The 13329-nt window shown below is 49.5% G+C and overlaps 1 protein-coding gene across 1 annotated transcript in view; it reads left to right on the top strand.

Moving 5' to 3' along the window:
* The window catches only part of col13a1 (collagen, type XIII, alpha 1), a gene marked incomplete at both ends in the record, with an annotated part of 97740 nt that overhangs the window by 996 nt on the left and 83415 nt on the right, over window positions 1–13329 (top strand). The window contains one exon of the mRNA XM_080531957.1: window positions 8589–8658. Coding sequence (XP_080388083.1) covers window positions 8589–8658 — 70 coding nt within the window. The remainder of the gene's footprint in view (window positions 1–8588; window positions 8659–13329) is intronic.

Below are 13329 nucleotides of genomic sequence, written 5' to 3'. Positions count from 1 at the left end.
CGACGACCGGGGGCTCGCGAGCTGCGGGGGGTTGTCGGGGTCGGAGGGGGGAATGGCCAGGGCGCGGCAGGGGAGGTAGGACTGGAGGCCGGCCTCTGCGCGGTGGCAGGGCCAAGTCCAGGGGCAGTTCAAGGTCCAAGTGGGCCGGTTTGAGGCGATCAACGGACACACACTCAGGCCTACCCCCCATGTCAACCATGAAGTTCTTGGCTCCGGCCTCGATGACACGGAAAGGCCCGTCATAAGGAGGACGTAGTGGAGTCCTGTGGCCATCATGACGAATGAAAACGAACCTCGCTGAGTGCAGCTCCGGGGGCACCCTCGAAGTAGGGACACCATGCTGCGTAGTCGGGACCGGGACGAAGGTCCTGGCGCTGTCCAGCAGGGAGGCGCGCTGAGCGGCGGCGGACCAGGGCTCCGTTGACTTGGGAATGAAGTCACCGGGGACCCGCAGCGGCTGTCCAAACACCAGCTCAGCGGACGACGACTGGAGGTCCTCCTTAGGCGCTGTCCTGAGCCCCAGCATGACCCACGGCAGCTTGTCAAGCCAGTCGCTGTCCGTGAGGCTGGCTCGAAGGGCGGCCTTCATGGATCGATGGAAACGCTCACAGAGCCCGTTCGCCTGCGGGTGATAGGCGGTTGTGCGGTGGAGCTTGACCCCCAGATTCTCCGCCACCGCTGCCCACAGCTCTGAAGTAAACTGTGAGCCACGGTCAGAGGAGAGATCAGCAGGGGTGCCGTAGCGGGAGACCCACACCGCGATGAACGCCCGGGCCAGGTCGGGGGCTGTCGTTGAGGAGAGCGGAACTGCCTCCGGCCAGCGAGTCGTCCTGTCCACCATGGTAAAGAGATAGGTGTATCCGTGCGAGGGGGGCAGCGGCCCTACCAGGTCCACGTTTACATGATCGAACCTCCGCTCAGGCACAGAGAACTGCTCCAGGGGGGCCTTGACGTGTCGATGCACCTTGGCGCGCTGGCAGGCGATGCACGTGTCAACCCAGGCCCTCACATCCCTCTTGAGCCCATGCCAGACGAATTTCTCTGACACCAGCCGTGAGGACGGTTTCCTACCAGGGTGAGACAAGCCGTGTATCGCCTCGAAGGCGGGGCGCCTCCAGTTGGCGGGGACCACCGGTCGTGGCTGACCCATGGAGACGTCGCACAGGAGCGTGGCCCCTGCGTCACCGAAAACCACCTCTTCTAGGCGCAGTCCTGTGTCCGACAACTTGAGAGCCTGGACGGCGGGGTCGGCGGCCTGGTCTGCAGCCATGCGCGCGTAGTCCAAACCCAGTTGGACCGCACCAACCACCGCCCTGGAGAGACAATCCGCGACCTGGTTGGACTTCCCAGCAACGTGCTGGATGTCTGTGGTGAACTCGGATATGTAGGCGAGCTGGCGCTGTTGGCGGTCGGACCACGGCTCCGCCACCTTGGACATGGCGTGCGTGAGTGGCTTGTGGTCCACGTAGGCCGTAAACTCGCGGCCCTCCAGTAAAAAACGGAAGTGTCTGACAGCAAGCCACAGCCCGAGGAGCTCCCTGTCGAATGTGCTGTACCTTTGCTCTCTGGGAGACAGCTGGCGGCTGAAGAATGCAAGAGGCTGCCAGGCGTCCCCAACCCACTGTTCGTACACCGCTCCCACAGCAAAGTCAGAGGCGTCCGTGGTGAGAGCAGTGGGTGCCGAGGGCGAGGGGTGGGCCAACATGGCAGCGCGGGCCAGGGCCGCCTTGGTGTCCTGAAAGGCTTTGACACGCTCCGCCGTCCAGTCCACCGGCTGCTTCAGAGTCTTGCCCTTCTGGGCATCGTACAGAGGCCGCAGGATGTGAGCGATGTGGTGGAGGAAGCGATAGTAGAAGGTTACCATCCCGATGAACCCCTTGAGCTCGCTGATTGTGCTGGGGCGCGGGAAAGCAGCGACAGCTTCTACCTTCGAGGGGAGGGGGGTCACCCCCTCTGCGGAGACCCGGTGCCCGAGAAAGTCGATGGCGTTCCGTCCGAACTCACACTTCGCCGGATTGACAATCAGCCCATGTTGGCTGAGCCGTGTGAAAAGGGCCCGGAGGTGGGACAGGTGCTCCTCCTCCGTGGTGCTTGCGACGAGGATGTCATCCAAGTAGACGAAGAGGAATGGTAGGTCCCGGAGCACCGAGTGCATGAGGCGTTGGAAGGTCTGCGCCGCGTTCTTCAGGCCGAACGGCATCCGCAGAAACTCGAAGAGCCCAAATGGCGTGATTACGGCCGTCTTAGGGACGTCCTCGGGGTGCACCGGCACCTGATGGTACCCCCGTACCAGGTCCACTTTGGAGAAGAAGCGTTTGCCTGCCAGGTTCGCTGAAAAGTCCTGGACATGTGGGACCGGGTAGCGGTCAGGCTTGGACGCGTCGTTGAGGCGGCGGTAGTCCCCACATGGGCGCCACCCGCCGTCTGACTTAGGGACGATGTGCAGGGGAGACGCCCAGGGGCTGCTCGAGCGCCGAACGATGCCCACCTGCTCCATATGCGCAAACTCCGCCCTGGCGATGGCCAGCTTCTCCGGGTTGAGGCGCCTGGCCCTGGCGTGGAGGGGAGGCCCCTCGGTCTCGATGTGGTGCTCCACTCCGTGTTTCACCGTGGGCGCGGAGAAGGTGGGCTTGGTAAGGTCGGGGAATTCGGCGAGCAGCCGAAGGTACTGGTCACTTTCGGCGAGCGTATTGGACCACCCGCTGTAGACCGCCTCCCCCTGCGTACAGGCGAATGAAGCGAAAGTCTGTGAGTTGACCAGGCGCCTGTTCCCCACGTCCACCAACAGGTTGTGGGCGCACAGAAAATCCGCACCAAGGAGGGGAAATGTGACAGCCGCTATGACAAAATCCCACGAAAAACATTGCCCTCCGAAGCACACGTCCACCGCCCTAGTGCCGTAAGAGCAGATAGGTGTGCCGTCCGCGCCTGCCAACTGCGGACCACGCTCCTCCTTCGCCATATCCGATCTCTCTGCCGGAATGATGCTCCACTGGGCACCTGTGTCACAAAGGAAACTGCGACCAGAGGCGGTGTCTTGTATGAAGAGCAGCCTGTTGGTGACGCCAGCGCTCAGGGCCACTACTGAGCGCCGGCCCCGCCGTTTCCCGTCGGTCCGAAGGTGCAGGGTGAGCGGCACCGTTTGGCCTTGGCGCCAAAAGTGGCGTGGTAGAAACAATGGCCCGCAGCGTTACCCTGCTGGCCAGAAGGTCTGGCGTCATCCTTCGCTCTCCTGCGACGGTCGGGTGGCGGGGCGGCCGCGGGAGCGAGCAGGTCGGGGGACCGTTGAGGCATGGCCAAGACGAACCGGTCCGCCTCCCTGGCCAGGGCGCGGGGCTCCATGATGGCGGTGTTGGCCAGCGCCATCCTAACTTGAGCTGGCAATGTGCGCATGAACAGCTCTGTGAAGAGGATCATGGGGTCTTCTGTACCGAGCAGGTTTAGCATCCTCTCCATGCTCGCAGAAGGCCTCTCGTCACCCAAGTCCGACATGGCAAATAGGCGACGCACCCTCTCCGCAGTGGACAGTTCAAATGTCTCTAGAAGCAGGGCCTTGAGGCGCTCATATTTGTTCGTCGTCGGGGGAGCAGACAAAAAACCTACCACTCGAGCTGCGGTGGAGCTGCCCAACATTGCCACAGCATGGTTGTACCGGTCGTCGTCGTCATCGATGTCACTTTTATTGAAATGTGCCTCTACAATAGCAAACCATGCAGCAGGCGTTGAGTCCCAGAATTCTGGTAGCCTGAGAGTGGGAGTGTGCGCACCACGCGTTACCCTGACAGGGGATGGTGATGGCTGCCGCTGGTTCGAACGTCTTCCTCGCCCGGACATTTTGCAGGATTGTAATGTTCGTCGCTGGTTTTTGTACACAATTACGTTAACAAAAATCCACGTCGGGTCACCAGTGTAGTGCCGGAGGAAAAAGGAAAGACGTAGGCAACGTAATGATAACTGTTTAATCAAAACAACAACTTGTACTCTCAGTACAGGACCAGAAAAATGGTTACCAAAACTCGTGTATCTAAACAGGAAGGTGCAACGTTAATAATCCTCCCCTCTGCCCCTAGTGCCAGAACTGGTTCCCTCCCACTACACAACCAACAGTAAGAGGAGAACATGAACCCATAATGTAGTCACTACACCTCGCTCATTCCTCAAGTGGCTGGGGAGACTGCTCAGTTCCGATTGGAATTAGACCAGTTGCCCGTCATAACAAGATCGGGTTAAGTTTGAATGTTCTTCTAAGTTATAGTGTTTATTGATTTTTAAGAACTTGATTGAACTGCATTGTAACCTGTGACATATGCATTTTACAATAGCCCATATCTCATAGGAAATTATAGGCTACAATTCATATGTTATAAATGCCAATCCAGTTTAATTAATCCCACACTGAATTGTTCGAATTGGCAGTCATGGATGGGGTGCGTGCGTCAAATCATCTGCGCATCATGGTTTAGATAACAGGACTGACCCTGGGATCACATGTGTTGTTTTGAAACGGGCTTTTCAACGCGCCCTTGTGCTGGCCTTTAATTGACCAGTTCCACAGCTAGACTATCAATCTCTTCTGTGATTGAAGTCCCTCAGGGCCTCTGTTTTCCCTTCACCTGTTTGCTGTAGTCTACCGTTGTTTATCTTGACCCCTACACTTTCGCTGGGGACATCATTGGACATGCACTTATCATGCACAGCTGCGCTCACTGCAGGAGCCAGGAGACTCACAGGTTCCACAAACTGTCACGGCAGGAACGACGTTGCTGTAGCACATAGGGCCACACTTCTCACATGGGATCATTAAGAACATTATAAACACAGACAGATATCTGCCCCCTCCTGCATGAGTAAGATTACTGTGAAAATGAAGGACTCTAGAGTTGGCATTGTTTTGAGCTGCAAGGAAAAGTGCAGGAAAAGTGCTATACAAACAAAAGTTATTATTATTATTATTATTATTATTATTATTGTGTAGCCTATATGGTATGTCACAAATACCCCTCGGATCTCTTAGAAGTCTTCTAATCTACAGCATTTTGCATTGAGCATACTTCTACTCCAATCTTGCCTGGAGCATTGTGGTTCATCTCTTTGTTTAGGTGTGTTTATATAAATACCCATTATTAATGTGACGTAACAGCAGATGTGGTTGAGATTTAGAGGACTGCGTCAAAGTGTCTCACACAACACTGTGCAGACCCACTTTCTTTTTTTATTTTTTTTATTTTTTATTGACTAGAAGTTGGAATCCTGTATGGAAAATGTGATTTGTTCAGGCTTAAATAATTTCCCACTATTTTCCAATCACAGTTGGATTAGAGGAAGCTTCTCGTAGCTTATTCACTAATGTTTCTGGATCTTTTTTTTCTTCTAAAATGAAAATTAATTTCTTGCCCTGCGTCTGATTAAAAGCGCAGTAGTTATGTTTCAATTAAATCTACAAGCTGACATTTCATTACAGTTTATACCACGGCGTATGTTAAAGAATGGAATATATATTAGCCATCAAAATGTAATCTTTCAAAAGTGCTTTCAGTAAAATGGAACAAAATCTAAAGTCTTGGGTGACTCTTATGTTAGCTCAGACCCCGTGAACACACCTTCATCTCACCCTAAAAGTGGCCTGTTTAACATGAACAATTAATCACAAAGTGGTCTCCAATGGTTCGGCTGAAGCCTCGTACACATTTCTTAGTGCTGAAGCTTGGTGTTAGTTTGAGTCCAGATTCAGAGGTGTGGAAAAGTAAGAAATACGGTCTCTCCCTGCCCCGGTTCCTCGCGCTGGTCCCAACTGATTTGTCACCCAACGGTGTGTAAAGTACAGCATAATTTGTAGTGTTGAGGTGTTTTGGCCAGCCAGACCATCGCTGAGCCCAGAGTCACCAACTCCACTCCACTCCGCTGCTTATAATATGTAATATTATGTAATATTGCTGTATTGTAACACACGGAAGAATGAACGTGTGTGTGTGTGTGTGTTTATTGTTCCACGTGCTAGTCAGACAGGCTAACGCAAACAACATACTCTAGGAGAAGTGACCTAGGTGGCCTCTGCGCTTCGTCACAGTCAGAGCCTCACATACACTAGGGCTGAACTCATGGGCCGGTTTCAGAGACAAGGCTTAAGCCTAGTCCTGGACTAAATCACACTTTCAATGTAAAATCTCCATTGAAGATGTTTTTTAGTCTAGGATTAGGCTTAAACCTTGTCTGTGAAACCGGCCCTAGTGTTCACATACACTAGGGTTAGACTCAGTGTTCACGTACACTAGGGTTAGACTCAGTGTTCACGTACACTAGGGTTAGACTCAGTGTTCACGTACACTAGGGTTAGACTCAGTGTTCACATACACTAGGGTTAGACTCATAGGGCCGGTTTCACAGACAAGACTTGAGACTAGTCCTGGACTAAATCACACTTTCAATATAGAATCTCCATCAAAGATGCTTTTTAGTCAAGGATTAGGCCCTTGTTAGGATTCTAGTCTTTTTAGTCTAGGATTAGGATTCACCTTGTCTGTGAAACCGGCCCATAGTGTTCACATACACTAGGGTTAGACTCATAGTGCTTCAGCTAAGAGGTCAGGTCTGAGAGCACTTTGGAAAACAAGGGGATATTATTGAGGGGATAATATTTGATATCTATTTCCAGACTGTCAGCCTTCTAACAGTTCTCGTCTTGTATCTATTGTACATATTTCACAGAGGAGGCTATTCACAAACGAAATACAGCCTCAGAATAATAGGTTGTCTATGGTAGATTTGTATTGATTTAGCCCCCCCCCCCCCCCTGTTTAAAGCATTCATTCAGTTCTTTCGCCCCTGCTTATACGGCCCATGCTATCGGGGAGCAGAGTCTGCAGAGTGTCAATATTCATCAATCAATCACACCTGTACATTCAACACTCTTGCTTGTTGATTAGGAAAAGATCAATAGCACATTATACGACCTGGTGCTAAAGGGTTTAGGAGCGTTTGATTGACGATACCCATGTGTTAATGGGCCGGGCTGGTAGAAGACTCAGCTCGTCATCTCGAACGGGGGGATTGGTTTCACGGAAAGGACTAAGGAATACGCACGGCCCGAGGTCCCTATAGTCCCTGAGTCCAGTAACGGAGATGTAGCCAGAGCAGGACAGGGGCCGGGAGGACGGCGTACCTCACACCATTGCTCTATAGCATGGGCCCCAGCCTAGGCAGAGAAGTCCGAGGGTCTTAGTATTAATCTGACTTTGGGATAGTAAAACGTTTTGTCATCCTTTTAAAATAGAATGTTAAAACCAGATCAAAAACTCTGGCATCGGGTTACCATTAAAGTGAGGAGGCAGAGAGGCGGAGAATGTACCCCCCCCCCGCATCACTCCTCTTCTCTCTACCCTCTTTCCCAAAAGGAGTGAGCACCTCAGCTGCTATGTATGTATCATAACTAAGCCCCCCCCTTCCTCCTCCCTCCACCACCATCCACATACACAATACCTGTTATCACCTCCAAGCCAGCCTGCACAGAGATCTCTCTCTCTCCGTTCTCAGCCTAAATAAGTCACCGTATTCAGTTGAAAGGCTTAAAAGCAAATGTTGCCTGCAAACACAATGCAGAAGTGAACGGTTTAACAGTCGTTTGAAGTTCTCTCATTACATATTCCCCCTCCTCTCTGCAGTCTCTCCTATTCTGTTATCAATCATGACCCTTGATGTGGTCGTGGCAGCTTTTAGTGTCATATTTGACTGGCCGGATCCAGGAGCATCAATGGAAGAAAAAAAAGGGGCCTGTCTACTATTATCCAGGTGGAAGAATGCTTGACATGGCCGTGTGCGCTGTTAAGGGTTTAAACCTGGCGTTTTAGAGATCAGGAGCGGGCTCACAGTGGCCTGACTTTTCTAAAGAGTTCTCCAGCTGAAAGAGAGAGGGTGGCTTGCCAGTATCAACCAAATATATTCCTGGAAACTATTCATGATTAATATAAAGTGGGTTAAGAGAAATATGTCAGGAAGCGGTTCGGGGATTGATTTTGCATGAGAGTTTTTAAATATTGAATGACGAGAGCGTTTTGGCTTTTCATCTCCTTGCTATCTCCAGGCAGACAGTTTTTTATGAGCATGTCTGGTAAGTTTGACATGACAGTAATGGCACAGTATCTCACTGGCCTCAGGTGTACTTATGGAAGGATATAACACGTAGTATGTTCACTTTTAGTTGTTCGATTATATCAAGATCACCTTTCTACCTCCAATGTGCAGTATCTTGGTCAGTGAAAGTAGTAGCAACATTGGCATAACATACTCATGTATGTTATTGAACTGATGCTTAGAATAACAGCTAACATCAAGCCTAGCACATGTTTGAATTATATAAACAGAGCACTGCCATTCCTCATATAGTATAAGATAGAAATGTCAATAAAATGTAATTTTTAACAACAACAAACAAAATAATAATTCACACCAAGTTTATTCTAATGAGGTCAACAGCCAAACTTTGATACCTTGATTAAGATAATTAGATTAATTAATGTTAGAGTCCAATGTCATTATCATCGCTGTCATTTGTTTTCAATAAATGTCAATGTATGTTTTTTTTTCCCGTGCAGAAACTAGAGTCTCGTCTTCCCAAGACACGAGAAGCCAGAGAAGCGCCCCATAGCTGTGTGTGTCCACCAGGTAAAACTCTCTCCCTCTCTCCCTCTCACCCATCACCCCCACCCCTCCTCTGACTGACTTGAGCACACCTCTGCTGTAATCAATGCATCTTAGCCACTGTGACTAATCTGTGCTGTTCAAATCCTGCTTTGGTTTCATCCCTTTGGGCTGTGGAGAGTTTGCCCTCCGTAAAAAAAAAAATATGACGGTGATACTATGGATTGCAGTCATTCATAGTACTGGGGTTGCCGTGGCAATGGTTATCTTAGCTGTTTTATAACACCCAACACATGTAACTGCACATGCAAAAGCTGATTGATGTGAGTTACTGATAACTCGTGTGAGCTTTTGTTGTCCTAAGTGTGTGTGCCTTACAGCAATTACAGATATAAAAGCCAATGATACAAAGCACTAAAAGTGTCCCAGCAAGGTTGGAGAGGGCGAGACACTCCAGATCAAAGTAAAGGGGATATAAATGGATGTTGATACAGTAGGCTTTGGCGCTGTGGCGCTGTCCACAGTACAATGAGGAATTTCAGAGCCTCTGTTTTAGGAGGGGCAACAAATGACAAGGATCCAACAGGTTTTACTGGTCTAGAACCATGTGCCACACTTGATACTGTACATGCCAAACGTTGCCCTCCTTCTGCACTTGTGCCCTCGGGCCAGCTTCACCATGACGACAGGTGGAAGTGTATTTCGGGCACAGTTGGCTGTCGGCTGTGGTCGGCAGGCATTTTGTGTCACATTGGGTCGTGATGCAAGCTGGCGTGACGTGGTGCCATCATCAGGGTATCCCTGGGCAGCCACGCAGGCCCTTGATAACTAGACACAGCCACCACACCAGACCTGTAGACACCTCCACCACACACTGGACCTGTAGACACACTAGACCTGTAGACACTCTAGACCTGTAGACACTCTAGACCTGTAGACACTCTAGACCTGTAGACCTGTAGACATTCTAGACCTGTAGACACTCTAGACCTGTAGACCTGTAGACACTCTAGACCTGTAGACACACTAGACCTGTAGACACACTAGACCTGTAGCCACACTAGACCTGTAGACACTCTAGACCTGTAGACACTCTGGACCTGTAGACACTCTAGACCTGTAGACCTGTAGACACTCTAGACCTGTAGACACTCTAGACCTGTAGACACTCTAGACCTGTAGACCTGTAGACACTCTAGACCTGTAGACCTGTAGACACTCTAGACCTGTAGACCTGTAGACACTCTAGACCTGTAGACACTCTGGACCTGTAGACACTCTAGACCTGTAGACACTCTAGACCTGTAGACCTGTAGACACTCTAGACCTGTAGACCTGTAGACACTCTAGACCTGTAGACCTGTAGACACTCTAGACCTGTAGACACTCTAGACCTGTAGACACTCTAGACCTGTAGACCTGTAGACACTCTAGACCTGTAGACACTCTAGACCTGTAGACACTCTAGACCTGTAGACACACTAGACCTGTAGACACTCTAGACCTGTAGACCTGCAGACACTCTAGACATGTAGACACTCTAGACCTGTAGACCTGTAGACACTCTAGACCTGTAGACACTCTAGACCTGTAGACACACTAGACCTGTAGACCTGTAGACACTCTAGACCTGTAGACACTCTAGACCTGTAGACCTGTAGACACTCTAGACATGTAGACACTTTAGACCTGTAGACCTGTAGACACTCTAGACCTGTAGACACTCTAGACCTGTAGACCTGTAGACCTGTAGACACTCTAGACCTGTAGACACTCTAGACCTGTAGACACTCTAGACCTGTAGACACTCTAGACCTGTAGACACTCTAGACCTGTAGACCTGTAGACACTCTAGACCTGTAGACCTGTAGACACTGTAGACCTGTAGACCTGTAGACACTCTAGACCTGTAGACCTGTAGACCTGTAGACACACTAGACCTGTAGACCTGTAGACACACTAGACCTGTAGACCTGTAGACACACTAGACCTGTAGACACACTAGACCTGTAGACCTGTAGACACACTAGACCTGTAGACCTGTAGACACACTAGACCTGTAGACACACTAGACCTGTAGACACTCTAGACCTGTAGACCTGTAGACACTGTAGACCTGTAGACCTGTAGACACTCTAGACCTGTAGACCTGTAGACCTGTAGACACACTAGACCTGTAGACCTGTAGACACACTAGACCTGTAGACCTGTAGACACACTAGACCTGTAGACACACTAGACCTGTAGACCTGTAGACACACTAGACCTGTAGACCTGTAGACACACTAGACCTGTAGACACACTAGACCTGTAGACACTCTAGACCTGTAGACCTGTAGACCTGTAGACACACTAGACCTGTAGACCTGTAGACACTCTAGACCTGTAGACACACTAGACCTGTAGACACTCTAGACCTGTAGACACACTAGACCTGTAGACACTCTAGACCTGTAGACACCAGACCCAGCAGTTAGAATAAGAGGGCCTGGGTAGACCAGCAAGAGTCACCCACATTGACTCATATTTACTGGGAAACCCTCAGCCATCACACTAGACAGTTTGTACTTCTTTACTCTACTTTCAGTGGTGGTCAGCAAGCCAAACTTAACATGAGGCAGAACCCCCTCAGTCACCAAGCCCACCTGTTTCCCTGCTCTCGCCCCCAGGTGTCAATCATCAAGTAATTAGGTAGGCAAGAGTGTGTGTGTGTGTGTGTGTGTGTGTGTGTGTGTGTGTGTGTGTGTGTGTGTGTGTGTGTGTGTGTGCGCGCGCGCGCATGTGTGTGTGCGCATTATCGGCTCGAGCGAGCAGGCCTGTGAGAACCAAGGGAGGTGAGAGCGTACACACATTAGTGCTAATTGGACTTGTCAATAGGATGCCAGGGTTTTAACTGACCGGTAAGTGTCTCAGCAGGTCCTGTGAAAACAAGTTAAGGTGGACGTACTGTCAGAGCTTCTGAGAGCGGCCATCTCTTTGCAGGTGTGGGAGCCTTTTAACTCGGGCCTTCCCAGATGGTGTGTGTGTTTTTATTGCATGGCCAGAATGTTTGTGAGTTCCTGATCCCATTGCACAGACTGCTGTTAAATATGCGTCTGAGGGTTAGAGTACTTTTTTCCCCCTTTTTTTTGAAAGGTTGACCTACTAAAAGAGATTTAGTTTTGACCCAAATCATTTGATGGTAAGATACCGTTTGTAATTCTTAACTTGTGGTTTGCAAAGGTAACCTCAAGGTAGGGTTAGGGTTAAGTGTCTTTTCAAGATCAATGCCAATTACATTCTGTGTCAACACTACCATTAATGACACGAATACTAGCTTGTTTCAATAATTCACAACACAATAAATACACTGCCCCACTGTCCCATTGCATAAGTAATGGGACATGGAATGGGATTTTTCTCTTTTATTTTGTCTCTTCAAAGTTTAAATTTGAAATCAAACAATTGCTGAGGAGAAAGTAGAGATTCTCAGCCTTTATTTGATGGTATTCGTGTACATATTGGTTTCACTATCGGGAATTCCACAAGGTGAGGTTCCAAAAGGTAGAGTTTGGTAGGTTTCAGGCTTCATGTTTCTGATCGATTTTGTCCCATATTTCAGCCTGATAATGGCCTCCCTGTCTTCAAAGACTCCAAAGGCAAATGCAAAGTCTAGAATCAATACTAGATATTGAAAGCTCACTTGTGCCTGCAAAAAATGATGTGACAGAACACACCTGATGAACCAGAAATGCCTGTCAAGCCAAAAAGGTGTTGTCATTCCTGAATGGTGAAACGAATATGTACACAAATACCATCAAATACACGCTGAGAATCTATCCCTTAACCTCTTAACTTTCAAGGTGCCAAAAGAAGACAAAATGCTTCACTGTCCCACTACTTCCACAGGCCGCTGTATCTAGTCCGTTATCACTGGTCCACTTGACATGCAGCTCTTTATAGTTAACAACAATGACAGGTGGCCTGGGTTTAGTCGAGCGTGACGCTGTGCAGACACACTGTTGTCCCTTGGCAGGCCACCCTTGGTGCCGAAAACAGTGCATTCTGGGATATGTGTATGTATATATGGCTATACAGGCCCTCCCAGCATCCACCTGGCCCCTGCCAATCAGGGCAGCACACAGTGTTCGGATGGCTCCCATTCCGTTGTTTATTTTCAGTGCCAGGCGACCGGAGCATAGTAAGCTCCTCATTTAACTAGGGGTCCTCAAGAACCTCGGTACAGAAACATATAGCTATTGCTATTGTTGTTGCTATTGTTTAATAGTACAGAGGAGGTGGTTAGATTGAGTATAGATTCAGCAATTTAAATTCGACATGAAAGTAATGTGACTGCTTGTTTGGTTGCTTCCCTTGACTGGCTGTTTGAGGCACCGTCGTCCCTTTGGTAGAGGAGAGGTGATGCACTCTGCAGTGTTGAGTGGTGGTTTGTGGGTTTGTTTTTAACTGGAGGTCAGTGTGTGTACAGTATTTAACTTGAAGGACACCTGCCCGAAGCCCAGGCTGTATTTTGGGCTTGACATGTTCGTGGGCAGCCTCTGAAAAAAGTCACCTCTTGGTAGGACAGGCTAAAACAGTGCTGGGTTAGTTCACATGTTAGTTCAACTAGGTAGTTTAGGTAGTTAACATGTTTTATACATCTCCGTTTTCATGTGTTTATCACAGTTATCTCCTACAACTCAATGCAGTCATACC

Source organism: Nansenia antarctica (assembly GCF_963989245.1).
Source record: "Nansenia antarctica genome assembly, chromosome: 1".
NCBI classification, from domain to species: domain Eukaryota; kingdom Metazoa; phylum Chordata; class Actinopteri; order Argentiniformes; family Microstomatidae; genus Nansenia; species Nansenia antarctica.
Note: the sequence above shows the minus strand (reverse complement) of the source record. Positions and strands in the feature narration are given on the sequence as shown.